The 27,814-nt window shown below is 60.8% G+C and overlaps 8 protein-coding genes across 8 annotated transcripts; all 8 read left to right on the forward strand.

Annotated features, from left to right (window-relative positions):
- Positions 1 to 616: 616 nt before the first annotated feature.
- LMJF_14_0270 (conserved hypothetical protein) lies at positions 617 to 2,101 on the forward strand (the record flags this gene model as incomplete). The annotated part of the gene is made up of 1 exon (XM_001687574.1): positions 617 to 2,101. The coding sequence occupies one exon, from the start codon at positions 617 to 619 to the stop codon at positions 2,099 to 2,101; it is 1,485 nt and encodes a 494-aa protein (XP_001687626.1).
- Positions 2,102 to 3,189: 1,088 nt separating this feature from the next.
- LMJF_14_0280 (conserved hypothetical protein) lies at positions 3,190 to 6,084 on the forward strand (the record flags this gene model as incomplete). Its single annotated transcript, XM_001687575.1, has 1 exon — positions 3,190 to 6,084. The coding sequence occupies one exon, from the start codon at positions 3,190 to 3,192 to the stop codon at positions 6,082 to 6,084; it is 2,895 nt and encodes a 964-aa protein (XP_001687627.1).
- A 1,210-nt stretch (positions 6,085 to 7,294) lies between these two features.
- On the forward strand, positions 7,295 to 8,137 carry LMJF_14_0290 (conserved hypothetical protein; the record flags this gene model as incomplete). Its single annotated transcript, XM_001687576.1, has 1 exon — positions 7,295 to 8,137. One exon carries the CDS (start codon positions 7,295 to 7,297, stop codon positions 8,135 to 8,137), a length of 843 nt encoding a protein of 280 aa, XP_001687628.1.
- A 782-nt stretch (positions 8,138 to 8,919) lies between these two features.
- LMJF_14_0300 (conserved hypothetical protein) lies at positions 8,920 to 9,642 on the forward strand (the record flags this gene model as incomplete). Its single annotated transcript, XM_001687577.1, has 1 exon — positions 8,920 to 9,642. One exon carries the CDS (start codon positions 8,920 to 8,922, stop codon positions 9,640 to 9,642), a length of 723 nt encoding a protein of 240 aa, XP_001687629.1.
- Positions 9,643 to 10,402: 760 nt separating this feature from the next.
- Positions 10,403 to 11,260, forward strand: LMJF_14_0310 (putative proteasome alpha 3 subunit; the record flags this gene model as incomplete). Its single annotated transcript, XM_001687578.1, has 1 exon — positions 10,403 to 11,260. One exon carries the CDS (start codon positions 10,403 to 10,405, stop codon positions 11,258 to 11,260), a length of 858 nt encoding a protein of 285 aa, XP_001687630.1.
- Positions 11,261 to 14,034: 2,774 nt separating this feature from the next.
- Positions 14,035 to 16,446, forward strand: AAT21 (putative amino acid permease; the record flags this gene model as incomplete). The annotated part of the gene is made up of 1 exon (XM_001687579.1): positions 14,035 to 16,446. One exon carries the CDS (start codon positions 14,035 to 14,037, stop codon positions 16,444 to 16,446), a length of 2,412 nt encoding a protein of 803 aa, XP_001687631.1.
- A 1,427-nt stretch (positions 16,447 to 17,873) lies between these two features.
- On the forward strand, positions 17,874 to 19,724 carry LMJF_14_0330 (hypothetical protein; the record flags this gene model as incomplete). The annotated part of the gene is made up of 1 exon (XM_001687580.1): positions 17,874 to 19,724. The coding sequence occupies one exon, from the start codon at positions 17,874 to 17,876 to the stop codon at positions 19,722 to 19,724; it is 1,851 nt and encodes a 616-aa protein (XP_001687632.1).
- A 4,762-nt stretch (positions 19,725 to 24,486) lies between these two features.
- LMJF_14_0340 (inositol polyphosphate kinase-like protein) lies at positions 24,487 to 27,747 on the forward strand (the record flags this gene model as incomplete). The annotated part of the gene is made up of 1 exon (XM_001687581.1): positions 24,487 to 27,747. One exon carries the CDS (start codon positions 24,487 to 24,489, stop codon positions 27,745 to 27,747), a length of 3,261 nt encoding a protein of 1,086 aa, XP_001687633.1.
- Positions 27,748 to 27,814: the final 67 nt, after the last annotated feature.

Below are 27,814 nucleotides of genomic sequence, written 5' to 3' on the forward strand. Positions count from 1 at the left end.
GTCGCTGTTGCGCCTGAGAGAGAAGGTGGCGGCAGCGAGGCGGGGCCGGGAGGACTGCCCAGACCCAACACAACAAACGCACGTGCGCGTTGCATGTACTTGAGAATTTCAGTTTGTGTGTTGACTTCGTCACCTTTCGCTGTCGATGATGCGCGGCAGAGTTGTCAATCTAATCGAGTGAGGGAGAGAGACGTGAAACAAAGACGGTAGCCCGCGCTCTCGGGAAGTGATAGGCGACAGACAGTGGCAGAGGGACGTTTGCGCGTACCCGCTGCCACACAGCACACGTCACTCAAGGCGAGCACGAAAACCAAGTTGCATCCGCTTCGATTCTTGTGGTGCTCATGTGTTCACGCTCGTCCAGCCCCTCCCCCCCCCCTCCCCCTCCACCTCTTCCGCCTCCCTCCTTTCAGTCGGCGACGCGTTCCTGGTGGACGTCACTGTCTACGTGCGGATTGGAGCCCCTCTCTCACTCCCCTCCTTCCCTTCGCCCTCCCACTTGTGGAGGACCCACGCCACCTTCACCTTCACCACCGCCACCAAGCCTCGGGCCCGCCCCTCCCCTTGCGGCATCCCGCTGTTGCTACGTCTCGCACGTAGGCTGGCAAACCATCTGATGCTCAGCTCTGGTGGTGTGTTCGTGCAGGACTATGGCACCAGCAGTAGAGTCGGCAGCACGGTCACCTGGTCCATCTCCGGTGGCTCTCTCTTCCGCGGCAGCAGCGCGGACTCGCCAGTGATAACGAGCAACCCTGGCATCGATGACATCCCGGATGATGTGCATCGGACGGTGATACAGCAGCTGGCGCAGTCGTTCCGTTACGCTCCATATGTCAAGGGTCTCTTGCTGCTGTGGGTTCCGCTGGTGCTGGTGCTGGCACTCACCCCGTCCACAGTCGATGCCTCCAGCTCTGCATTGCCGCTGGTACCTGTGTCGAGGACGGCCGGGAACGCACTATTCTGGTGCGCACTGCTGCTTATTGTACCCACCAATACGCTTCTTATCGAGTATGTCAACGACCTGGTGGTGCGCCACGACAGCCCTTCGCTCAACATCGCCGCCAACCTTCTCGCCGAGCACGCGGCGGAGCTCACCTTCTCCTTCTTTGCCATGGCCCACTCGAAGCGATCCCTGTGCTGGGTGAAGCCGATGCTGCTCGGGTGCACCCTGCTGAACCTGCTCGGTGTCCTCGGCTCCTCCATCCTAGCCGCACCGCTGGCGGACGGCACTTCCGTGGATCTCGGCATCTCTTCCTGGACCGCCTTCAGCGCCAGTGGCGTAGTCTTCTCAACGGTCGTCTTCCTTCTCCCCACGGTGTACAGCGTGACGGTGGTCGGGCCCAACGCCGTCGATCAGCTGCGTCGCCAGCACACACCCGCCAAGGTGGTGGAGGAGCAGCGGATGTACACCATGCTGTTCATCTCTCGGAGTCTGGCGCTCTGCGCCTTGGCCGTCTACGCCCTCTACCTCTGGAAAGTGATGCAGGCGAACAGCAACTACTACCTCTCCTCCGACAGCCCTGAGGCACCGTTGAGCCTCGTCTACGCGCTTCAGTACCACGAACTGCTGCGCGGCACGCGAGAGGTCGACCTCGGCAGTCGCTACTCGCAACGTTTTGCAGTGATGGGGACACTGGTTTGTGTAACAACGCTGACGACGCTGTGCTTGATGCTGGTCGTGACGCTGCCGGCAGCCAAGGCAACAACGTCGGTACCGCTCCCCTTCATACTGGTGATCCTCCTACCATGTGTCTTTGAAGCCGGCGGCGCGGCGGCGTCGGTTCTCTTGTCGCAAGCCGGCAGACCCGACATCGCCGCCATCATTGCCTTCACGTCCATCGTGCATCTGTACATGTTTATTCTGCCAGTGCTGGTGCTGGTAGGGTGGTGGGTGCTGCAGGCCCCCCTGGAGCTGTCCTTTCACCCTTTCCTAGCCTGCTGCTGCTTTGTCTCAACGCTGGTGGTGGCGCAGGTGGTGTCGTCTAACCGCGTACGGTGGCTAGAGGGCGAGACGCTGCTGGCGCTCTACGCGCTCATTGTGTGTATCTGTCTGCTCGGACGCTGGCATCTGTGCATACGTGCAGACGACTCCGACTACTAGCGTCCGCATGCTCAGCACTGTGTGTCGCGAAGTCTTCCGTGAAGCCCTGTCAGGTGCAGTGCAGCATGTGGAACAAAGAGACGCCACGCACGCGCGCGTGTGTGTGTGTGTGTGTGTGTGTGTGTGTGTGTGTGTGTCTTTGTGTGCCTTGGCTGGCGAACACGCAAGTCAGAGTTGCCTTAGTGCGCGGATGTGTTTGAGCGGCCACGTCGACGATGGAAGAGATGAGCAGCTCGAGCAGGTAGCCCAACGCGCCGCCATTCGCATGCCAGGAGCAGCGATGTGACGTTGAGCATACCCCGTGACTAAGATGTAGGAGGAAGGGAGGGATGGGTCGGGTCAGCAGCATCCGACAGGTATGCCGCGGCATGCCCAATGTGTGCATACGCAGCTATATTCGGGTCAGCACGTGCCGGATGTGGCATACCACAGCTGCTGCTCTGTGCACTAACATCGACACACGCACGCACACTACAGCGCCTTCCACACACTCCTCCCTCTCCCTCTCTCTCTCTCTCTCGTCCATGGTTTTCGCCTTTGATCAGGGCGCCCTGCAGCTATCCTCCCAGCTTCTCGCCATCCATCACCTCCTGATCCCTAACGCGCCTCTCTCTCTCTCGCTTGGGTGGAAAGAGTGAGCGAGTGAGCAACCCAACGCGAGACGCACTCGTTGCGTCGCCTCCCCACCATCTCACCACCCACCGCCATCCCATCCTGAATCTCTGGCAGCGCGACGGTAACCCACACACGTGCTCACAAAGACGCGCACGCGCTCCTTCTTCGCCCTCCCCTCCTACGCTGTTTGTGCTGCCTCTCAGTGACGCAACGGGGGGACGCGCTGTCGACGCGGCTGCACCTCGCGTCTCTGCTGCGCCTTCGCGTCACGAAAAGTCGGACCTGCTTCTCCGTCACCCCAACAAAGGGTTTGGTGGGCCCCACAACGTGCCTTTCACACACAAACACACACACACACACACACACAGACCTCCCCGCCCACACCGGTCGTCGCCACAGACGCCACGCGCTACAGGGCCTTTAGCACCTCCTCGACCCTCGTGACTCTCTCTCTCCCGTTCCTCCGACCCGGCATGTTGTCTAGCGGCTTGGACGAGCAGTTTCTTCACCGCTGCTGCGTGCAGCTGTCGGCGCCACTAGTTGACCCCGCGGTGCTGAGCACGGAGCAGGGCAACGCGATTCAGTTTGCAAAGCAGCACGCCGCGGCCCACCCTCGCGAGGTTGCCCGCGCTCTCGTCTGGCGCGTCGTCGACAGTGCCGATGACACGCTCGACCAGTCCGTGAACGAAGACCGCGCCGGCGCGTGGAGCGTGCTGACTGCTGTGATTGCGGAGTGCGGCGACGCGAGCAGCGAAGTGTTCCGCACGTCGCTTGGCGACCATCTGGCCTCTCTCCTGCCCTACCTCGTCGGATATCGCTGGCATACGTCGGTGCGCAGCATTCAGGAAGACGGGCTCCACAGTAGCGCCGAGGTCGTTCTCAACTACGACAAGGTCGTCCCAGCGTCGCTGATCAACGGCTTCAGCACTCGCAACGTCGACTCGTACGCGGTGGCGACGATGAACCGCCGCTACCGCAAGTACCTCGCCCTGTGGAAGTCCGTGTGGCGCCCAGACGTGTACCAGACACTGAAGGACATGGTCAAGCGCGTCGAGGCAACCGGCAACTTCCTGCCTCCCGTGGCGGAGGATGTGTTGGTCGTGCCGGACGGGTATCGGGAGAGTCTGTGGCGGCTGCGCCGCACAGCGTCGCGGCCGAGCATCGCGCTGGAGCTGCTGCGCAACTATGGGTGGCCAATGACGATGATTCCGCGCGAGAACAACAACACGGTGCGGGCACCGAGCTACGTGCTGCCGAAGACAGAGGCAGAACTGCGCCAACTGGACCCGGCAATGCACCGGACGGTATTTCAGTGGCTCAAGACCATGCACCAGAAGCGCGGCGGGTGTGCTGGATGCGATTCCTGGGACCACACAGATACCCGTTGTCCGTGCGAAGGGCCTTTCTGGCGCTCCCCGAGCGACGAGAGTGCCATGAAGACCCATCGCGCGCTGGTCGCCACCGTCACCGGCGGTGCGGCGCTGCCGGTCTTGACCTACGTGCAGTCCGCCCGCATCCTCTACGCGTCCCATCTTCGGCTGCCGCTGCGCGTGCCGGAGGCCCTGGACATAATAACAAAGCTTATCCGCGACGAGAAGCCCTACGAGGAGTTGCTCGCCGCCTTCGACACGGTGCGTGGTGCCGTGACAGGCCCACGCGAGCGGCACGCCTTGTGGCGGCACGCCTCCTACCACCTTTTACCCTCCAAGACGGTGTTTGCGAAACCGCACGATGAAGCGCTCAGCCCGTGCATGACCAAGATCCGCAACCTCTTCCGGAGCTCACGCCGTTTCCAGGAGTGGGAGCAGCTGATGGACGCGGTAGACGTTCTTGACATGTGCTTCCGCCGCCGCGATGTGTCCAGTCGCGTTCGCCGTAATCTCGAAGAGGTGCAGGCGACGGCCTCGTTTTTCTTTTGTCTGGTGGACGGCTCCCTCGCGGCGAGCTTCAACCCTGCCACGTACGCGCGAGTGCCAGAGGAGGTCGAGGCGCTGGCCCCCCTAAAGGACAACCTATGTCGTGTGTGCCTCGAGCCGTTCCACACGGCGGTAACCTGCCCCCTTGTTTGCGAAGACGAAGAGGCCGAGCACCGCCGCCACAGCACGGGCACCAGTGCGACGAAGCCCGTTATCGAGGAGTGGGACCTGCAGGTGGCGCGCCGCGTCCTAGAGGACAACGAGTGCCTGTTCATGAAGTACCCGGCGGAGGCGTACCGCCTCGCGGCCGCGATGGAGCGCATCGACGTGGACGACCGACCTGCAAAGGACTTCCGCAAGGCTGAGCTGCAACTGGCGGTGAAGCTCATCCATGAGCGGCGCGTCGCCGTGTGCCCCCAATGCAACGTAACCGGGCACAGTTTGCGCAACTGCGAGCGCCGTGCGTACCGCGCGCTGAGTCGAGAGTCGTTGCGGCCGATCGATGTGCGGCTTGACCCCCACAAGCTCCGTCAGTGTGTACGGCGCTATGCGTCAGAGGACGCCTTGCACGGCGAGCTGCTGGATGCCATGGACCTGTACGGGCGCGGTGCACAACTGCTGCCAACCGCCTTCATGAAAGCCATCCGCGAGATGGACGACGCCCGTATCCCGCTCGCTGCGGCCCGCTACGCGACGGACACGGTGCAGAGCTTTCTGCTCTTCAGCAACTCCACCGACCTCCTGCAGCACCTGCGCCAGTTTCGATCCGCCCGCTTCCCTGAGGTGTGCATCTTCTGCGACTCGTACCACCACCGCAGTGAGGACTGCACCCGCTGCCGCGAGGACGAGCGCGGGTACCTGCAGGAGCTGCGTCGCACCGGCCTGACTCTCTGGACGTATCTGCTGCACCGCGACGCCTATGACCAGCTGCTGCCGACGGATTACGCACGCGGCAAGGAGAGCGTGTTGGCGCTCGTTGAACAGTTTGAGACCGACTACCGCCCTGGCGGCGTTGGTCGCTCACGCTTCTTCAAGGATAACGATCTGCCCGACATGACACCAGGAGCCATGATGGCGAGCACGTACGCGTCCATCACCGAAACTCCGACACCAACACAGACCCGCGCGGCAGCGGCGGAGACGTCGACTGGGGCAACAGAAGCCGCCACGGCCGAGACGGTCGGGGCCGCGGGCGGCGAGGCAGCGCTGAGTGGGGACGAGGAAGACGCTCTCGGCCACGTCAGCGACAGTAGTGACGAGAAGCACCAAAGTGCACGGACGAACTGCGTGCTGTCGGAGGAGGAGCATCCACGAAAAAAGCGACCCCGCAGCGATGGTGACGGCGAGCAGGCGGACGCGGACGCGCGAGCGGGCGAGGAAGCCCGTGTGCGGCAGGATACGGCGGAGGAGCCGCCCACGGCACGTGCACACGTGGAACAAGGAGCGCAGTAAGGTGGTACCACAAAAATGCTGTTTAAGGTGGCGCGCGGAATATTGAGGCGACGATAATGACGGCGATGCTGCTGTTGCGGCGACTCTGTAGGGGTGCCCCTGTGTGTTGGTGTGTGTGCGTGTGTGTCTGTCGAAGCAAGAGAAGGACGAGGGTATGTCTGTATGCAAGATGTGGCGGCTGTTGGCTTGTCCGTGGGCGTGTATCATGGTGTGCATGCGTGGGCGTGCGCGCGCGTACCTCTCTCTGGAAAACGGTAAGCGCAAAATTAAACGGGGAGTGTGGAGCATCCGCTGCTATGTGGCGCAGTCGTTGAGCCGCACGCGTTGATCAGCGCTAGGCCAACAGCACGGCCGTCGAGAGCGAGAGAGAGAGAGAGAGAGACTCAGCGTGGGACCCCCACCAATAGGCGCGGTGAGCCACCGGCTCCTTCATGCGCATGTGTGCGTGTCGGAGGAGGTGGAGGGGGAGGGGGCACCGTCACTGCGGGTGCGTCGGCGCGGTGGGTGAAGCCATCACGACCGAAAGGAGTGATGGATGACTGGAGGCGCACGAAACAGAGCTCACGTTGTGTCCCTTGTTCATCGCACGCGCCTTGCTGTCTGGACGGCATTGATGTAATACAGATGGAAAGAGGAGGCGCGCTGTGGTCCACGTCCCTTCATTCTCCCATCAGTGTGGCACTCTCTCTCTCTCTCCTCTCTCCTTTCCCACCATCTCACCGACTGCGCGATGCACGCATACATGTGCATGTATATCGCAACGACCGCAAGAGGTCATCACTGCTCTGTGTGTGTGTGCGTGGGCGTCCTCCCGTGAGCTGCACGCACGCGTGCACACACACACACACACATATATATATATACAGAAAAACGTGTGAGCCTAAAGCGCTTAGATACCCGCATGCAAGTGGCTGGATAGAGTCAGACCCCTTCCCCCTCCTCCTCCTCCTCCTCCCCCCTGCTTAAATCGAAGTCTTCGTGGTTGTGCCGCCTTGCTCGTAGGTGTACACACGTGCACGCAATGCACAAGAAGCTACTTCTGTTTGGTGGCACCGGTTTCGTGGGCTCGTTGGTGGCACGGAAAGCGCTGAGTCGTGGCTACCGCGTTGTCATCGCGACCCGGGGCGGGGCACCGCCACTTGGCTCACCCATGGACACGCTGTTCAAGCGAGTGCGCATGATTGGTGGGCCAGCTGCCGCGCGGGAATCCATGAGTCGAACCTTAACAACGACTCAGCCGTCTGTAGCATCGTCGCCTGCGAGCAGCAGTAGCGGCAGCACTCACCAGCGCCCGTCAGCGGATCAACTCGCCGAGACGGTGCACCAGATGGACGAGGAGAACGCGCTGGAGTTTGTCAGCATCGACGCCACAAGCAGGGACCAAGTGTTTCACTTTCTGCATGACCACCCAGACGCCACAGCGGTTGTCAACGCCGTCGGCCTCCTCACGCGCAACTACGAGGACGCGCGCCAGGTCAATGGAGATGTCATGACGAACATTGCGGCCGGCGTCTTCCACCCGAAGCTGGCACAGTCGGTGCAGAAAGTAGTGTACGTGTCGGCGGAGCCGTACAACCTGTACTCTCGACGCATCCTGGGTAGCAAGCATCTCTTGAAAGGGTACTTCCACGGTAAGCGCATTGGCGAGAAGGCCGTTCTGGAGAACCTTGGTAACAAAGGAGTGGTGCTGCGGCCCAGCTTCATCTACGGCACGCGTCACGTCCTCGTCGCCTCCGCCATGAACCCCGACGCCGTAAGCACGCTCTCCCTACCGCTGGGCTGGATCGGCCTGCCATTGGACAAGCTGCTGACGGCCATCGGTGGCGGAAAGCTGTTAATGCCGCCGGTGTGCGTGGACGTCGTGGCCGAGGCAGCCGTGCGCGCGTGTGCGTGGGCGAATCAGCCTGGCAAAGATATACACGGTATCTGTGACGTGTACCGCATGCGTGACATCTGCAACGCTGTCGATCCGTCGCTGCACGAGGACCGCAACGGCACCGTGACAGCATCCACTGCGTCGAAGGAGGCGAGCACGGTCAAGAACGACAGGTAAAAGGAGGCGGTTGACAAGAGAGAGAGAGAGACACGGAGGAAAGTGTGTGTCTGTGTGCGGATGTCGGCATTCACAAGACACAGAAAAAAAAACGAGAATAAGCCGTGCGAGAGCGAGGGCACGCACGCCGACTCCTCCACATCGCGCCGGAAGCACGAGCACTCACCCACTCACGCACACACACACATACACACATAGGTAAGCTACGGCATCGCACCTCTATGTATGTATGCGTGTGTGTGCGTGCTCGTGCACTCTACGATGGGCAACACTGGAAGAGGGATAACAGAGCAGCGGGAGAGCCGGTACATTCACGGCAGAGGCTCCGAATGGTTTCTCCTTCAAGGAGAGCGGAGGTGGTGCTCTTCTCCTCTCACGCGCGCGTGCAAGTGCGCAGGTCTGTACTCGGCACATGCACATGCACCGTAGCCGCAACAGCGATCGTGCGAGTTTCTCTTTCACATCCTTCCTCTTGTCTTTTGGGAGCCGCGTAAAGGAAACCGCGTGCGCGCACATCCGCCGCGACAGTCTCCGCTCATTCACTCAGTGTCGCCAGCACCGTTGTCGTAGGCGTCATCATGCGGCTCGCCTCACCATTCAGCAGGGCTGCGTGGCAGTTGCAGGAAACTCATAACCTCTCTCCCCTTCTTCGGCGACGCGCATGCGCCGCACCTGTAGCTGCGACGTCGCCCTCGGCCTTCTGCACAGCACGTCGGTGCCTCTCTCAGCAAGCAAGCCACTGGCTGAACAAACTGCGCTACGGCGCCGATGATGCGCCGACGATGGGGTCGTGGGACAGCGCCTACGAGGACGACGCCATGGACACACGCAAGCTCTACTGCAAAGCCCTCGTGCACGCCTCCGGCGGGAGCCGCCTGGCGCGCGACTGGATTGCCGGATGCGCTGCTCTCACCAGCCCCGACCCATCCCTCATCTACACAGCGTTGCAGCACGCCGCGACGGAGGCGGATGTGGAGGAGCTGCGAGAGCACATTCTTGGGCGTCTGCTCGCGCAGGAAAGCCCCAGGCGAGGCGGCCGCAGTGGCGGCTCGTGCGACAACGAAGTGCGGACGAGCTTTGGCATGTATGAAGAAAGCGAGAGGGAGGTGGTGGTACCCGGCACAGGCAACGTCGCCGTCAAGCGAGCCGTAGCACCGAACTGCGCGGGGCAATCCAGCATCCATGAGCGCGATGGCAAGGATGGCGCAAGTGAAGCCACTTCACCGCCGATCACCTCAGAGGGTATTCGCGATGCCGAGCACTACCTCCTCCAGCGCTCGCGAGAGGTTCGCTGCTTCATGTACGACGCCATGACCGCCAGCCTCTTTCATAGCAATAACGACCTGCGCACGGTCGAGGCGGCGCGGCGACACACCTTCTGGATCGGCTTGACCCAATTCGGTCTCTCCTTCGATGAGTTGACGGCGCTCTGGCGCCTGGTGGAGGCGGAGCTGCTGCTGAAAAAGGAGAAGATCAAAGTGCTAGGGCAGCCGTGGGGCGAGTAGTGGCATGTGTCGTGTTGCCTGTCCCTGGAGGCTTTCGAGCTGCGCCAAAAAATGATCTTCTCGCACCCGCCCCCTCTCTCTCTATCCGTGCGTGTGTGCGCGCGCCTCCACGCTCTTTCAGATCCCCCTCACTTCACTGTACACGCTGCACGTGCGCATCTGCCCAGCAGCAACCGTTTACGAAGACGCACAGCCTCTCCGCCCGGTGTCCTCAACACCGAAAGATGGCAGGAAGAGCGCAGCTGCAGATAAAGGGCAGCAAAGGAGAGGCCCTTCAGGCATGCGTCGATGTGCAAGCCGGCACGGGCTCATCGCCCCCTCGCTCACATCGGCCCACTTCTCAGAGTAACGGAAGAGAAGCCCGTCGTATCGATCCAAGAGTGGCGCTTCGAGAATGCTTTCCGTCGCCGCCTTCATCCGTGCGACTCCCCTCCACGCACACCCTTCCTCTCTTTCCGCCTCTTGCTCCCACCCCCTCTGCCCCTCATCTGCACGCGCCTGTGCACACACACACACACATACACACACGTGCGATAACGGGCGGATCCCTGAATGGCATCTCCAGCATTGCATCGCTGTGCAGACTCACTGCATCCTCTCCCTCTCTCTCTCTCTGTTTACTTCTGTTCGCCCGTCTTTCCTTGCCTTCGTGACTCTCCGTGGTGCCTATCACCCCCGCCTCTGCGCAGACACGCACGCATTGAAACAAGCAGCTGCTCTGTGCCGCAGCTTACCATCACCACCACTGCGCATCGCCACCATGTCTCACCGGTACGACTCCCGCACCACCACCTTCTCCCCTGAGGGTCGCCTCTACCAGGTGGAGTACGCCGTGGAGGCGATTCAGCAGGCCGGCACCGTCATCGGCGTATGCACGAAAGACGGCGTCGTGCTGGCGGGTGAGAAGATGGTGCCGCACCCGCTCTTTGATAGCGAAAACATGCAAGACAAGAACATCAGCGGGGAAAAGATGTACAAGATCGCTGAGCACATCGGCTGCAGCGTGGCGGGTGTGACGTCTGATGCGTACGCCTTGCTGAACTACGCTAGGCTTTCGGCACTGCGCCACCAGTACACCTTCCAGGAGCCGATAGCGATCGAGGATCTCTGCCGCATCCTGTGTGACGAGAAGCAGCTCTACACGCAGTACGGCGGTGTGCGCCCCTACGGTGTCTCCTTCCTGCTTGTTGGATGGGACCGCTATTATGGTTATCAGCTCTACTCCACCGAGCCGAGTGGCGACTACAGCGCCTGGAGCGCGTACGCGATCGGACAGAACGACCAAGTGGCGCACTCACTCTTGAAGAAGGACTGGCACGAGAACATGACGCTAGAGGACGGCATGCTGCTGGCGCTGCGGGTGCTGGGCAAGACGATGGACACGGCAAAGATCGACCTCGGCCGGGTGGAGGTGGCGGTGATGCGCAAAGTGCCCGCTTCGAACGTTGATCAGCTGCTCGAGCCGTTCAAACACCACCCCAAGACGGCGCCTCAGTTTCAGATTCTCGCCCCTAGTGAACTGAAGCCGCACGCCGAACGCGCCGACCAGGCCAGGGAGGCGGAGGAGCAGGCCGAGGCGGAGCGCCAGCGCCAGCAGGAGCAGGCTCTGGAGTCGTAAGGCCTCCGCGCACGTTTGGGGTCTGTCTGCGTGTGTGTGTGTGTGTGTGTGTGTGTGTAGGGTATGTGACTGATATATGCGTGGCGCACGCAGAAGAGGAGACGCAGGAAGAGAGGAAGGGCGATAGAAGACAAAGGTGTCGACACGGGTCCCGGTGCTGCACGAGGAGGCATCCCTCGGCGACATGCACACATATCCGTTCGAGTGACATCCCCGCTCAGCGGCATCGCTCTCCAAACATAGGTATATATATATATATATATATATATATATATATGCCGCAAATCCCCTCCCTCCCGGCTCCGTCCTCCATCTTCAATGTGTGTGCGCGCGAGGTTGTGTAGACGGTGAGGGAGGAGGGAGGAGGGGCCATCACTAGCGGCTATCAGCGCCCCCTCCCTCCCCCCCTCTCCGCTTCTTTGTTTGTTTTCTCTTATACGATTGCCCTCCCCCTTCCCCTCATGTTCTCTCCTCCCTAAAGCAGACCACCACTTCTGTCTCTCGCTCTGTGTGTGTGTGTGTGGGGGGGGGGGGGGGGCAATCCGATGTACGGCGGCGAAGTCAAACGAAGAGAAAAAGGTGATGGGTCATACCATCGTATTTGGCGCGTGCGGGTGTGTCTATGCGTGCGTGCAGTCGCGCGTCGCCCGCTGGGCTGGCCTGTCTGCCTATCTGTCTGTATCTGTGTGTGGGTGTGGGTGGGTGCATGGATGGATAGAAGGGAAGGGAAGAAGAGGGAGGTGGAGGCCGTATGTGCTGCATGGGGTGATGATCTTGTCTGACTGAGCAAAACAAGTACATTGAAGAACGTGTGAAGACAACACCGAACAAAACAGAAAATGCGGGACATGCGCGCGCACGAACAAGCAGGAGGCAGTATCACGACTCATCCACACCTCCATCGACTACACGCACACGCGTAGCGCACCGAATCCTTGATGCGGCGCATGTGTCTCAGCGTGTGCGGGTATTTTTGTCGTGTGGGTGCGCGAGCGCACACTCACTCCTGTTTCTGCTTCGCCCCCCCCCTCCCCCCACACACACACACCCTCCCCGTCTTCCTCCCTCTCTCCTGCCGGCTTTCGACGCCGTCCCATCGCCGACACACATTCACACGCGTCAACAACACAATCGCATTGGAACACACGTACATGTGCGTGTATGCATATACCATCTTTTTTTCCGCACCGATTCTGGCAGTGGCCACACGCAGTACAACACCTCTCTTGCCTTCCTCTCTCCCTCACCCACACCACCACGCGTTCACTGACACCCCTACCCACAAGCACCTGTATAGCAATCTGTCGCTTCCCCCAAACCCCTCCAACTCCCTCCGCCACATACACCACCACCGCGCTGGCTTTTATCGCACGCCCTCCCCTCCCATCCCCACCTCCCACACGCGCGTAAGAGCTTCTCTTTGGCGTCTCCGCTTGTGAAGAGGAAGAGGGAGAGGTATACGCAGACGTACCTACATATTATATATATATATATGAGAGAGACAGGAGGAGGGGGGACGAAAGAGGCGAACAAGCAAAAACAAAGGCACACGCGTGCACTGTGGCACCTTTCGACACTACCAACTCCTCTTCTTTGCCCTTGACCCACGCCCGCCCTCTCTCGCTCTCCCTTCCTCTGTTTCTCGGTGCGTCGTCGTTCTTCTTTTCTTGGGACCTCGACCCACTCAGCCAAGCCCAGCCCATCTGCCCCTCATCGCAGCTCCGCGCACTGCCCTCTCTCTCTGCCCATTCGCGTTTCTTCTTGTTGCCTCGCTTTGTTTTCTTCGGGTGCACCCCACACCTGTCATTCTAGCAGTGTGCGTGTGTGCTGCGTCTTCATTGTGTTGGCTGCACGCAGCAGCAGCAGCAGCAGCGGTAGTAGGCACCCATACGTGTAGTTCCCCCAACCAGTGGCACATATCCACGTAGCGCCCGAACGTGGACTCCACGCACACGCCACTGGTCGTCGTCGCCGTTGTTTCTTCTTTTCTGTCCTCTTTCGCTCTTGTCACTGGATTCCCTGGCTGGACAGCGTGTGTGCTCTTCGGTCTCTGATCGGATCACAATTCGTGTGTCACTGTCCCGCCATCGATCCGCGGCCCATCCACCCACCCTCCTCCCCTCTCGTCTCCCACTTGGTCTCGCTGCAGCACTTGTGCAGTTCGTTTTATTCGCGCCGGCCAAGGGACGTCCGCATTGGCCCGCGCGGTCAGAGATTTACGCACACACCGAGACCGCCATTCGTGTCTCTCCACTATAGTGCAAGGCGGTACTGGCGTGCGTCTAGCTGTGTATAGTCGTGTGTGTGTGTGTGTGCGCGCGCACGCGAGTGTGTCGGTGTTTGATTGCGTGAGCGCGTACTTCTGTCCTCCTCCTTGTTTTGATTGTTTGAGGTGGTGGCACAACCACAGTCACCATCAAGAAGAAGACGCGGACATACGCCCACAGCCGTATCATCACTACGCACTCGCGCTGGTTCTCCTTCGTCTCCTCGTCTCTCTCTCTCTTGCTCACCCAATCTTACAGGCGCCTCAGGCTTTACTGTTGATTTCTCGTTAAATATTCTTGGTTTGACGCCGTTGCCGCCTTTGTCGTGTGCGCGCGTGGGCATAATCGGCCCCCTCCCCCATTGCTTACTCGTTTTCTCTCTCTTGCATCCGCGTGTCTGCCATCTCGCCCTCAATTCGCTGCTGCGGACGGCTGTGTCGCATCTGTCCCTCTCCTCTACAGATTTTCACCGATCCTCCGCCGCCCTCGCCACCACACCGGGGTGAGATGCGCCATGCCCGCGAGCGCAGCGGAGCTACGGATGGGGCGCATGCTGGCGACGGCGACCTCGTCCACGCATCGTCACAAATAAAAGATGTCGTCAGCGTGAATGGCATCTCGCTCGGATGCGGTGGCATCGAGGACGAGAAGCTGGCCACCGCTGCCAACGGCAAGTCGGTTCGTGTGCGCCGCAACGTTGAAGTCATCTTCCACCCGGAGCTGCGACGCACCAAGGAGGTGATTCGGCGCCCAGAGTGGGTGCGCCGCGCTGGCGAATGCGTCGCCCATCGCGGCTCCCTCAGCACTATCGCCCTCTTCGGCATCATGTTCGCCAACTGTGTTGGCGGTGGCTACGGCTTCGAGGATGGCATCGGGTCGGCTGGTCCCCTCATCACGCTTATCGTGTGTGGTATCTTGCCGTGGATGTGGGCCTTCCCTACCGGGTTGGCTGTCGCCGAGCTGTCCACCGCCGTGCCGAGCAACTCGGGCGTGCTGATGTGGACGAACGCGGCGTTCCCACCCTTCATGTCATTTATGTGCATTCTTGCAACCATCTTCATCACCTTCATTGGCAATGCCACGTACCCGAACCTCACGGCCGAGTACGCGCAGCAGTTGGGCAACCTCAAACTCGCTCCGGTGGCGGGTGTGAAGGTCGGTGTGGTGGCGCTCTGCTGCATCCTCAACTGCGTCGGCGTCGAGATCGTCGGCAGCTCCTCCATCATCCTCTGTGCCATCACCATTTTGCCCTTCACGCTGCTGACGGTGATCCAACTCTTCTCCAAGGGCTTCAACAGGGCGGTGCTGTATGTGGATGTGAAGAAGGTGAACTGGGCCGAGTTCTTCTCCATCCTTAGCTGGAACTACGCCAACATTGAAAACGCTGGCGCTGTCGTCGAGGAAGTCGCGAACCCGCGCCGGGCTCTTCCAAAGGCCATGATGATGCTCATGCTGAGCACGTACGTCGGCTACGTCATGCCAATGCTCGCTGGCGTGAGCGCCATGGGTGTTGATCAGGACTACTCGAAGTGGAAGGCGGGGCACTGGCCTGAGGTGGCGAAGGTGATCGCCGGTGACTGGCTCAAGTACATGCTGTTCGCCGGCGCGCTGCTCAGCGGCATCGGCTTCACTCTGACCAGCATGTGCTGCACGAGCCGGCTGCTGGCAGGCATGGGCACCATGCAGATGTTCCCCAAGAAGGTGTCGAGGGTGATCGGCTACTACCACCCGCGCCTCGGCACCCCCATCCCGGCCATCTTCATCAACTCCCTCGTCACTCTCGTCTTTAGCGTGAGCATGGAGTTCACCAGTGTCGTATCGCTGTGTCAGTCTATCTACTGCCTCCGCATGCTGCTTATCTACGCGTCGCTCGTCAAGATGCGCATCGACTATCCAAACCTACCACGGCCCTACGCACTCCCCTTCAGCACATGCACGACGGCATTGGTGCTGCTGCCAGCGGCGGCCTTCTCGCTGATGGCCTCGATCGTGTCAGCCATGACGTCCCTCGGCATAGGCATGGCGCTTGTCGGCTTCGTCGTCGTTGGAAGTGGTGTTTCGTGGCTGTACTGCCGCATCTTTGCCCGCAACGGCTTTCAAGGCGTCATTGTGCAGTGCGAGGTGTCCTCCGGTGACGACGCGGAGGCCGGCGCGGCCGACAGCGCCAACGACAGCGCGCTGAGCGAGGGCATCTTCTACGCGGATGAAGAGCGCAACAGCGGCGAGCCTGTGGACGACCTTCTTCTCGGTATTTTGCCGATGCCTCTGGCCGCACCTGGGCCGCTTGCGTCGACCGTCTTGCCGCGCGGCAGCGAAGTCAGCTCCAGTCAGTGGCACGTGCGGCATGGGATGACAGACCGCGACGCCATCGGCAGTCAGGCGGGAGAAGAGATGATCGGCATGGAGTACGCCCTTCAGGACGGGCCCAGCACGGATATAATGGTTGTGAACAGCAGCGCGACAGCGCATGCGCTGGGGAGCAGCACCGCTGTCTGCTCGCCAACCAGCAGCTTCCATACCTACAGGGTCGCCTGCGGCGTTGAGACGACCATGCGTCACCGCCACCGCGCCCGTAGCCACGGCGCCGGTGGCGGCGGAGGCGGTGCGACCAACAGCGGCAACTACGGCCCGGCCGTGAGCGGCGAGGAGAGCGGCGAGGATCCCGATATCACCCCCGCGGAACACAGCGGTGGCGGCTTCACATTGTCAGCTACGGGCCTGCCTGGACAAGTGCTGTCGACATCGCCGCCGCAACTGATATTGAGCCCTCAGCAGGTTCTCCTCAATGTCCCGGCCGCTGGCAGTTGGAGCAGCAGCCGATCCCCAACGCCAGCCAGCGGCCCCCGCAGCCCGATCTTGACAAGCGCCATAAATATGAGCACGACCAGGAAGCCGCCCCCTCCCCCCACCTCTCTGTAATTCAGCAGCTCCCCACGTCGGTTCAGGCGCGGATGCTTGCTATGCACCACTGCCGTCTGAGCACATAGATGTGCATGCATGCGGGTGTCTGTTTGCATGTTCTTTGAATGTGTGTGTGTGTGTGTATGTGTGTGTTCCGGCTGTTGTGTACGCAACCGCACCCCCCCCACTCCTCTCGCGCGTTCTCTACCTCTCCCGTGCGCTGCGCGACCGTCAGGTGACCCGCGTCAGCCCTCGTTGGTTTGTTTTTCCTTGCTATACGTATATCCGTCTGCGGATAAGGAAGATGCACCCACTCCTCTATTGTATGTATATGCATAAAGCATCGGAGGCTTGTCCACGACAGCCTCCTTAACGTTAATGAACAGCCGAACGAGACAAATCCGGAGACACCAACACACACACACACACACACCAACCTTCTGTGTGCACGCGTGTACCTGCCCCACTCGCATTGCCTCGATGGCGGCATCCGCTCCCTCTTTTCTCCTTCCCATCATTCCTTCTGTGAAGCATAGGACCGAAAACTCTGTACTGGCGCATGTGTATATTGGTGGTGGGCCCTGTGTGTCTTGCTCCTGTTCTGCCTCTTCCACCTCCTCTCACCACACCCCACCCCACCTCTTCTCCAGGGAGCATCAAGGGTTCACAAAGGTCTTTCAAACCTCTACGCAGTGCGCATCACACCCAACGCGCCAGACGGGGGACGGCACACAGATACCGAGACTCCCACAAGCATATGCGTGCACTTATGCACAGGAGGCCCGTAATGACATGCGAATAGCCCCTTGCAGGCTCCCCCTTCCCCATGTTCCCTCCTCCATGCACCTTCACATCTGTGCTGCTGCTGCTGCTCTCTTCTTTTTTTGCCTGTTGCGGCTCACAAAGCCCATTGCCGTCCATTGTGCGCGGAACTTTGTGTGTTCGCTGCACAGAAAAACAAAGGAAGGCGGCAGCTGTCGGCGTGAAGCCGGAGGTCATCTTGCCCGCTCTCTGTCCTCTTCATCCCCTCACATAGTCGTGTGTGCGTGTGCTTTCATATAGCTGTATAACGGGACCCTCTGTTGTTACTGTGCTTCCTTTCCCTCTGTCTGTGGGTTCTTCAGCGCCTCCCTCCCCAGCACACGCACACTTCCGACGTCCACTCACCCACCCTCCACCATCGCCGTCATCGCTTCATACACGGTCTCTCTCTCTCCTTTTGGGGTATCGTGTTTCTATTCTTTTCTTCGTTATCCCTTCTACACGTCGCTGCGTCTCTCCCAACCCAGCCGTGCACAGTACACCTCTTCCTTGAGCCCGCCGTCTGTCCGTCACCACCGCCACCATCGCCCCAACCCTTCCCCTCCTCCGCCACGACGAACCGAACAACCTCGCTGGAAAACGCGGTGCCTGTGTGCGTGTGCCATTCACACCAGACAGCGGTCATGCGCTTCAACAGCAACAGCGGCGCCGCGGCGGAGGGCGGCCACAGCACGAGCCCGCGGATGTTTTCTCCGCCCCTCACCCCTCCGTCGTCGCATCCGATGACGTCGACGTGGCCGAACGCGACGGCGGCGGCAGAGCAGGCGCGGCAGCCACACTACCCGCTCCACCCCTCCTCGCCACCGCTCCTCGACCTCACGCGCGCAATGGACGAGACTGACAGATCGTCGTGTGCCGCTGGTGCAAACTCCGGGCAGCGGTACTTCCACACCTCCTTGCTCAAGGAAACGGAGCAGGACAGGGCCGCAGACAGCTTCCACCACGCCTGGATGACAACGCCGCAGTCCAAGTCGACTGGCGAGCTCGCGCCCAACGGCACAGACGATCGCAGAAACCCCTCTACAACACTGTGGCACCGTAGCAGCGGCGCGGTGCAGCCGATCAGCAACAGGGATCGAGAAGCAGCCAACTGCAGCGACATTGACTGTAGCGACGTGGAATGTAACTGCAACGGCGGCCGTCTTCTTAGGGATGAAGGCAGTGGTGCCGACAACCTCCACCACGTCCCCGCGGTGCGGCTCACAACCGAGGAGGAGCAAGCGGCGCGTCTGCGCGCGTACAACGAGATGGTCGCCGGCGCCGCTGTCGGCAGCGATGCGGGGGGGGGGGGGGGGGGGGGCGATGGAGTTATCGCCGCAAACAGTCGCGACTTCGTCTCAGATACGCTGCACACAATTCTCCCCAACGGCGTGGCGCGGTGGTTCTCGAGCTCCGTCAACGCGGTGGTACACACTTCGTCGAGCATGGTCCCCGATGGCGTGAAGAGCGCCGCGAGCACGTTGTCAAACACGGTCGGCGTGGGTGCCCAGCAGGTTGGTGACGCGATCGACAGGCTGCCTGACTTGGTGGTGAATGCGATTCCGTCCGCCGTGATGTCCGATTGTGTGAAGCAGCTCTTCACAGATTTCAGCAACACCTTTCGCAGCTTCTTCCGCACGAATATTCTGTCCACGCCCTTCGTGTTCCGCCAAGCCGGGCTGATCGGCGGTATCGTACTGCTCTCCTTCGTCGCCATCACGTCCGAGTACGCGACGGAGGCGTACTTTGGGGCAAAGAACCAGATGAAGAACGCGCACAAGGTTGTCCCGTGCGGTGAGGTGCCGCTCATAATATGGGGCAAGTGGTATCCGTTGATCAACTTTTTCTACGGCGTTATCCACCTCGTCGGCCTCACTGCATTCTCGTCGTCGAACGCGGTGGTGCTGCTCGGTGCTATGGGCATGAAGGGTAGCAGTGCACAGGCGCTGGGCCTCATTCTGCCCTCCCTAATCGTCCTTCCGCTCGTCCTCATGGCGACCGCACGCAGCCAGCAGCCGCTGGCGATCATGTCCAACACACACGTGCTGAACTCGGTGATTTTGATGTGTGTGGACTTCACCTACAAGTCCCGGCCGCCCATGAAGTTGTGGTCCTACTCGCCATCTGAGTTCTTCGTCGCACTTGGTGTAACAGTGTACGCCTTGACCGGTATTGGTTCGACGGTCACGGTGGAGCGCGTCATGGCGCCGCAGCGCTACCTTAAGCTGTTGCGTGTGTCGGTGCCGATTTCGTGGGCACCTCTCATGGCCTTCGGGCTCAGCGGCTTTATTGCCTACGGCAACCACACCTGCTCCGTCATGACGGTGTCGCTGAAGTCCGGCCCACTGCGGACCGCGGCGAGCGCGTTGCTCTTCTTCGCATCTCTCACGATCATCTCGCTGTGCGAGCTATCGGACCGGCGACTGCTAGGGATTACACGGCTCACCCACTACTGGGACATCACGCCGAACCTGCTATCTCATACCTCACTCTGAGTGCCTCTGCTGCCTTCACTGCTCCGTACTACGGACTTGTCCATATCCGGCTCGCTTGGCTGCGGCATCGTTGGCCTTGTCGTGCCCGCCGCGCTGGACTATGTAAGACGCGAACGCTGGGCGCTGCGGAAGGGTCGAACGCTTCGCTTCTGGGAGTACACTCTCGTCTTCGGCGTCGGCTTCTACGGGTGTGTCGTGGTCATCATTGGGGTCGTATCCGGCAGCTAGCAGCTGTGGAAGAACGTTCAGACAAGCTCCCCTGACAGTTGCTAGTGGGGCGCACGCTCGTACGCGCCACCGTCCGCTCCACTCCCGTCCTCTGAGCTCCGTCCATCCTAGGCTGTGCGCGTGCATAAACGCGTGCGAGTCAACACACGAGCCCGTCACAGTGGGAAGGGTGGAGGACACTGTCAAGGAGCCACGCACACATATCTGCTCATGTGTCTGGGCGTGCGTGTCACGCGCTCTACGGCGCCGACCCCTCCTCGCCCCCTCTCTGCGTTCGCGTTTGTGGTTGCACACGCTTGCGCGTGTGCGTCTATGCCTGTATATTCAGCGAGAACTCTGCTGCGCACACCCAAGGCTGAATGCCGGCTGTCTGCATGTCAAGTCGATCGAGAGGAGTCATACGATAGACGCCGAGGAGGCGTGGTGCAGGGTAGTGATGCCGCATGCATGCATAGGGAATGCGCGAAGGTGGGGGGGGGGGGACAGCGGAGCCTCCACCGCGTCGTCTCCCTACCCCTTTCGCCTCCGCATACACAGGTGTACATAAGCCCGACGTCGCCGCTACTTCGCGTTCCTCTGCTATCGCCGTCTTCACAGCCGCTTCTTCACCCCCTTTCGCTGCCGTGTGTCTTGCTCGTATTTCCTGTCAGCTTCCGTCTTTGCCCCCACCACCACCACTTTACCCCCTCCCGCGACTGCTTCTCTGCTTGTCTCTGACAGGAGAAAGGAAAGATGCAGGCTCGTGTTGGTGAGGTCGGTTGCCCATTCACGCTCCTTTCGGTTACTAGTACGATGCTTCTCTGCAGACGGTGCTCGCTGCTCTCTTGTTTTCATATCCGGTAGCTGTGTGCTAGTCACGGCACCGCAATTCAACGCGCTTCTCTCTTCACCACCTCGACCAGCCGAAAAACCGCTGCGGCACCCCACCAGCGCTATCATCTCTCCGTGCCCCGACAGTCGCCTTCGCCTCACGTCATCGCCGTCCCTCTCCTTGCCATATTTCTTCTCTGCTTGCGGCGCGCCGCCCCACCCCCTCCCCTCCCCTCCCCCGTCTTTTCCTGTGTTTACTGACCTTGTGTTAAGCGCTACCTGTTGATGTCCGTGTGTGACTGTAAGCTCGCGTTTCGTATGTCTGTGCGGTCGTGCTGCCTGTGCCTATGTCTTGATCTCTCCTTTCGTCCCCTTTACGCGAAGCGCGCCTACCGACGTGTTCGGTGAATGTGATAGCGGGGAGGTGCTCGTTGATACGTGACCGCTCTCTGCCATCGCGCATGAGCTAAACGGCGCTCTACCCAAACTGACCACCCCTCCCCCTCGCACAGGCCTCAGGCGCGTGATCTGAAGCAGCGGCAGGCACGCCGCTACGGCTGTGCGCAGACACACTCATCTGAGCACAGCCCCTGCCTCAAACCCCACCCACCACCCGCCCCGCAGGTTGCCTCACAGCAGCTACCATTGTGCCGGTTGCCACGTGCTGCATCCTCCTCGGGGTGGCTCCTCCCGCTCCCCACCACCAGCAGGGCAGTGTGAGGGCCAGGTGTGGGGTACGCTCGAGTCACGCTGACACGCTGCCCATCATACAAATCGTGCAAGCTTCTTCACGGCCGCGGGTCGCACCGACGCAGCGCCGTCCAGGACCTCCCCCTACGGCGTGGGCGCTGGACCCTGTCACGACCGGACGCGGCTCCGCCTTCCCACAGGGAGAGAGAGTGGGGGGACCGGGTTCCGAGATGCGACGCACTTTGTGTATGTATGTGTGTGCGTCTACCGGTCATGAGGGACATTCGATGAAGAGTGAAAGAGAAATGAGCGAAATAAGTCGATTGGACGGGACAAGGCGGCGTTGAAACTCGTCAAGCTGAGCGCTGGCAGGCTCTCCCGCCCACCCGCACACCTCCTCCTGATCCGCCAGTGGTAAGGAGATGATAGCGTGTGGACAGCACACGCACAGGCTACCCCCACATTGCATGTGCCCCTCTCTTCGGGCCACTCGCTAGATTTGCCTCTGCCGAAGGGTGCCCAGCGGGCATATCCGTTGGTCACCAAGAGAATTTGAGGCGGCCACATGTTATCAGTGGCAACGCACCCACACACGCACAAGCGCCTTTCACTCTCCTCCCCGAACTTACGTGGTCGTTGTTGCATGTGCTCCACTCACTCGCCCCTTCTTGTCTCTCCCTTTCTCTGTATCCTCTGCGGTCCTTGCCGCGGCGGTGCATTCCCTTTCGACCCTCCCCTGCCCTACTCTACTCCATTGTGTGTGTGTGTGTGTGTGTGTGTGTGTGTGTGTGTCTACTGTGCGGAAGCTTCCCATACCCACACACAAGCCCCAGTCCATCACCTTGCCACCCTCTTGTACTCCATGCATCACCCACCCACCCACCCAGCGTATTCCTTCTCTTCTCCTGACTGCCTTTAGCTGCACTCCGGCTCTACTGTTGGCATACCCCCACCACCATAATCATCGCTACCTTCCCGGAAGAGGCGCGCCGTCACCACTTCCCGAAAGTCTTTCTCTTCCACCCTCGTTGCCCCTCGACTTGGTTCGCGTACGACAACCCACGTACACTCGTTACTCCGACTGCATACACGCACGCCCCAGAAGAGGCAAGGGAAGAGCACATGTTGAGTGGCGGCGCGGTTAGTGAACGGTAGATTAGAATTATTCGCCTCCGCACACCTGTTCCCCTCACACACACACACGTACATGCGTGCATCCCTCCCACAACTGCTCGAACGACTTCTACAAGTACAACATTCCTTTGCTTGCTCCTGCTCTTGCTCTCCCTCTCACCCTTAGTGTGCGTGTGTGGTTTACTCGCCAGGCCCTCACGCCTCGTATCACCGAATTCGCTCCCCCCCCACCTCTCTCTCTCCCCTCCCCCGCAGCCGTCACCACCGCGTCTCTCGCTCTCTCCGTCTTGCTGTGAGTGTGCACACTGAGCCATCGATTGGCGTTGACATATACGCCTTTCCTTTCCTGTCGGCACCATTAGCTGTTGTGCGCGTTGACCTCCGGCACTCAACGTGTCGCTCCGTCGACGGCGTCGACTTGGTGCGTCTCTGATTTCTCTGTGCTTCCCGCCCCCTCTTTCTTTTTTCGGGGAAGGCTTCGAGTCTGCATGCGTGTGTTCTCCTGCAGTTGTTTCTTTTCAACGTCGCCCCCTGTGCCTTACCCCTCTCCCCACTCTCCACCCCTCCCGACCTTATAGATGCGACCGTGAGTAGGCCTCCCCCTCCCCCTCCCCGATCGTTTCTTGGTGCCTTTGTTTGCTCTTTCTTGTCGCTTTACATCCCTGCGCCCGGCCCCCTCTCTTCCATCCTCCCCCGGGTATTGGTGTTGTCGTCGTCGTGTGTGTGTGTACGTGTCCGTGTGTGTGTGTGTGTGTGTGTGTGTGTGTGTGTGTGTGTGTACGTGTATATAATAACAAGTGCGGACTCGGTGCTTGTCTCGTCGGTTCTTCATTCCTTGCTTTTTTTTCCGCTGCTGTTGCTGCTGCTGCTGCTGTTGTTGTCGTCGTCGACGTCTCGCCTCCATCGCGTTGCAACTGTACGTGTACGTGTGTGTGTGTGTGTGTGTGTGTGTGTGTGTGTGTGTGTGTGTCGCTGTCTGTTTCTTGTCCTTTGTGTCACATGCTCCGCGGTGCTGCCCAACTCCCTCGCAAAACATCTTTCCTCCCATCCCATCACCCACCTGCGCTTGTTTACGTTCTGCTCTTGTCTGCCGGTGCACGCGTGTATCTTGGGGTGCTCGTTGCTGCCGCGGTGAACCCCTCCCTCCTCGCCTTCCTCCCTCCTCCCCCCTCCCACTGCCCTAAGCGCTGATCTCTTTTCATTTTGTTGTTTCTGGTTTGGTTGTGGTTCTCCCTCCCTCTCTCTCTCTCTCTTTCCGCGTTGCGCCGTTGTCATTGCTGTTCGGATCGCCCCTTCCTCTTCACCTCAATTTTTTTTCTGTGTGTGCGTGTCTGCGTGTGTAATCGTTGGTTTTCAGTCGTTGCTGTGAGATAAGAAAGGCACTGCCACACAGCCACCACCCTCGCCTCACTCGCTTCCTCGTGTTGCCTCTCTGTGCGGTGCATAGGCGTGCGTGCGTGTGCGTTGCGTCCCTCCCCCCTCACATCGTCTTGGGTCATCTTCGAACCCCTGTATTCACTTTCAGTGCCGCTGCGAATTTATGGCATTGTCCCCCTGCGGGCTGCCCTCCCTCGCCTTCCCCCTCCCTTCCCCCATCTCCGCCAGCCCACGCCTTTGATCTGTGATTGATCGCTTGCTGTTTCGTGTGTGTGTGTGTGTGTGTGTGTGTGTGTGTGACACCCGTGCACGGCAGCGTACCAGTGGAGCAACGGTAGGATTTGGCACGTCTCCCTCGCTCTCTGATCTGCTCTTCGTAGAGTGCGCATCACCCACCCATCCCCTCATCGTATAACCTCACGCACGCCGTCATAAGTATTGCCTTTATTTTTCCTTTTCGCTGCAACCGTCACCACCCGCCTTCCTCCACCACCTTGGGCGCGCGCGTTGAGGGGAGACGGGTATGCACAAGTCTCTGTCGCGGTCAACCTTCAACGCCGTTTTCGAGCACTTGTCTGCCGAGGAGCAGCGCGCTAGTCGCCAGCGCAGCGTCAACGCCAGCTTCGACCACCGCCCGCAACAGCAGCAGCCTCTGCGACCCATGTCCGGACAGGCGCTAGACACCGCCGTCGAGGTCGTCGCACTGTGCGACCGCGCCGAAGGCGAGTCCACCACCTCTCAGGCGGAAGAGCCGCTGATGCCGCTGCTGCGTGACATGAACGACGATTCGACGGATGCGCTGAAGCTGTGCAACAGCAGCGATGAGCTGGATGGCTACTGCAGCTCCTGTGAAGGATCCCTGCCGGACAACAGCGCCAGCAGCAGTAGTGAAGACGCTTCTAGAGCAACGCTGTCGACAAGCGTTGCGGCAGCTCTGCGCAAGGACGCTCGTCGCAAGCCCCACAGCCGCCACCATCGCCACCGCTATCGCGGTCGTGGATCGCTGATACGCAGCGCTGCGCGCGATGAGGAGTGGCAACGGCTGGTGGCCATGAGCTTCGACGAGTCGACAGCAATGGCGAAGGCGGCGGACTCTGACACGACGACCATGGCATCGCCTGTCGTCTCAACGCCGGCGGTGGCTGCAGCGGGGGGCGCAGCGCGCGAAGGCGCTTTCAAAGGGATGTGCACACCCTATCCAAAGCCGATCACCGCGACCACAAACACGAAGACGTCGCTGGCGATGATCTCAGCGGCGCTGAACGTCGAGAGCCGCACCGCCGAGGCTGACACGAGAAGCAACAGCGATAGCCCCTGCTCCAAGTCAGGGAATGCGGTGGGCAACACGCTTGATGCGGTGCTGCTGCATGTGCAGGTGCCGGCCTTGGCGCGTGACGGAAGAGGAGGCGAGTCAGCAAGGGCGCTGCGCTCCTCGGCAGCGTCGCTGTGTTTGCTAGGCAAACGCGATAGCTGCGACGCTGCCGAGGTGTCGATAGACCGCGCTGCAGGGGACCAGTGCATTCTGGAGACGTCGCCCACCGCGATGTCGCGTCCGCCCATCCTTTCTCCCGCTGGTACGCTAAGCCTGGCGGGCACTGCGGTCATCACCAGTAACGGCAACAACAACGGAAGTAATAGCAGCGCCGTTGGCGCCGGAGACGCGCTGCAAGTGACATCATGCGATGCGATGGCTCCTCCACCCGTCGAAGAGGCAGCATGTGTCGCACCTGCTGCGGTGGGTCTGATGAAGAGCAGCACGGTGAACGTCTACGACGGGTTTGTCACGCTCACCGCCGCCGCCAACCCGCTGCAGGAAGCCACCCAAGGCCCCTCTGCAGAACCTAGGCCCGATAAGACGCTTTCCATTTCACCGGCAGGTGAGGCCGCGGCAGAGACCACAGGCGTTGCCCTGCAGGCAGCACCTGTTGCCGGCGTCGCCACATTGACGTCAACGAACGCGACAATCCCGCTAGGCCATGCAGCAGCCGAGACCTCTTCCAAGCACCTGCAGGACTCCTCCGGCTCTCCGACGCATGTCGACCTCTCTAGCTCCTCATCGGTCGGCGGTCACCACCTCTCCGTAACAGAGGGGAGTGTCTTCCTGAAGCAGTCTGGCTCACGCCGCGAGGAGGCCTTCTATAACATGATACAGCCCTACCAAGAGGCACTCGTGCGGAAAGCGGTGCGACAGGCGCCGCACACGGTTCAGCATTGGAGCCAACACCACGCGGGCACGCCGTGCGCAGGAGTTCAACAAGGCGCAGCCTCCACCGCCGCCGCCGCCTCCCCCTCCTCTAAAGCGGGGCACCTCTCACCACTGCACGCCAGCGCCAGCCACCGACAGAGAGATGACGACAGCGACAGCGTCGTGGCCGACCCGGACGATGTGGCTGCCATGTGCGAGGCAAGGTGGGAAGCCTACCAGCAGTACGAGGCGGAGGACATGTCAAACCTGAACATTCTCGCCTCGGAACAGCTGGCGAAAAAGAATGCGGGGTGCGAGCGCCAGCGCGGTGGCGGAGGCGGTGACTGCGCTGGGCTGCTATACAACAGCCCATCATCGCCAACGTCGCTGCGCCAGGTGGACAAGGATCTCGTTGAGTTGGCTGCCCGACTGTGGTGGACGGTGCGCTGCCGTCACTTCTACCGCACTTCAGCGCCCGCCTACGAGGTGCAGCGGCAGGCGGCCGAGGCGGCAAGTCTGTCGCCACTGTCGTCGTTGGCCTGGCCACCCGCGGCCACCACCTGTGGCAGCGGTGGTGCAGCCGTCACCTATTCTTTAGACACCGCGCCAGCGTCGCAGCAGCCTCACCATGCGCCACACGACTCCCTTGAAGCCCTGCCACCGACACTCCCATTGTCGCCGATGAGCGCATCCATGATAGAACAGGAAAAGGCTGAGCACAGGGGTGAAGCAGCGGCGGCGCTGGCCCCCAGCGTGAGCGGTACCGCCACGCCTTGCATGGTCGGCTCCTTTGCCGCCTCGCTGCTGGAAGGGCTCACCAGCAGCTCCAGCGCCGCAGAGCGGCAATACGCCGTGCAGAAGCACCGCGCGCTGCAGCTGTTCGCCGCCTTCGTGCCACGCTACCACGGCACACGCCGCCTCTTCGCGCGTGACGTGCTCCGCTGCGAAAGTAAGAAGCAGCCGCAGCAGCCGGGAAAGCAGCAGATCGTGGTGGATGCAGACAACGACGACGACGAGGACAACAACAGTGGCGACAAGAAGATCTGCCACATGATCATGCTTGAGTACGTGTGCTACCGCTTCCGTCGTCCATGCGTCATGGACATCAAGATGGGCAGCCGTCAGTATGGCCTGCACCCCTCCGCGGAGAAGAAGCGGAGCAAGGAGCGCAAGGCGAGGCTGTCCACGTCGGCACGGTACGGCATCCGCCTCGCTGGGTACCGCCGGTGGAACGCGGATGAGGGGCGGTACAACTGCCGCAGCAAACTGCAGTGCCGCTGCCTTAGCCTCAACGAGGTGAAGAGCGAGATGTCGACCTTTCTGCTCCACAGCCGCGAGATGGAGCAGGTGTTCCGCCGGCAGCTGCAGCGGCTGCGCGTCGCCTTCAGCCAGCAGACCATTTTCCGCTTCTACACTTCCTCGTTGCTCTTTGTGTACGATGCCGATGATCCGCTGAAGACGGCGCGGGTGACGATGGTGGACTTTGCGTACACGTACGAGTCGAAGGAACTGCTGCAGGGCGGCGATCCTGATGCCGACTTCGACTATGATGTCGGGTACTTGAAGGCGCTTGACACCCTCCTCTCCCTGCTGGCGTAGTCGACCGCACGCACGCGCTCGCTGTGGCACACACTTCGTATTTCAGGAGCATGATTCGATCGGCTCT

Source organism: Leishmania major, chromosome 14 (assembly GCF_000002725.2).
Source record: "Leishmania major strain Friedlin complete genome, chromosome 14".
Classification (NCBI taxonomy): Eukaryota; Euglenozoa; class Kinetoplastea; order Trypanosomatida; family Trypanosomatidae; genus Leishmania; species Leishmania major.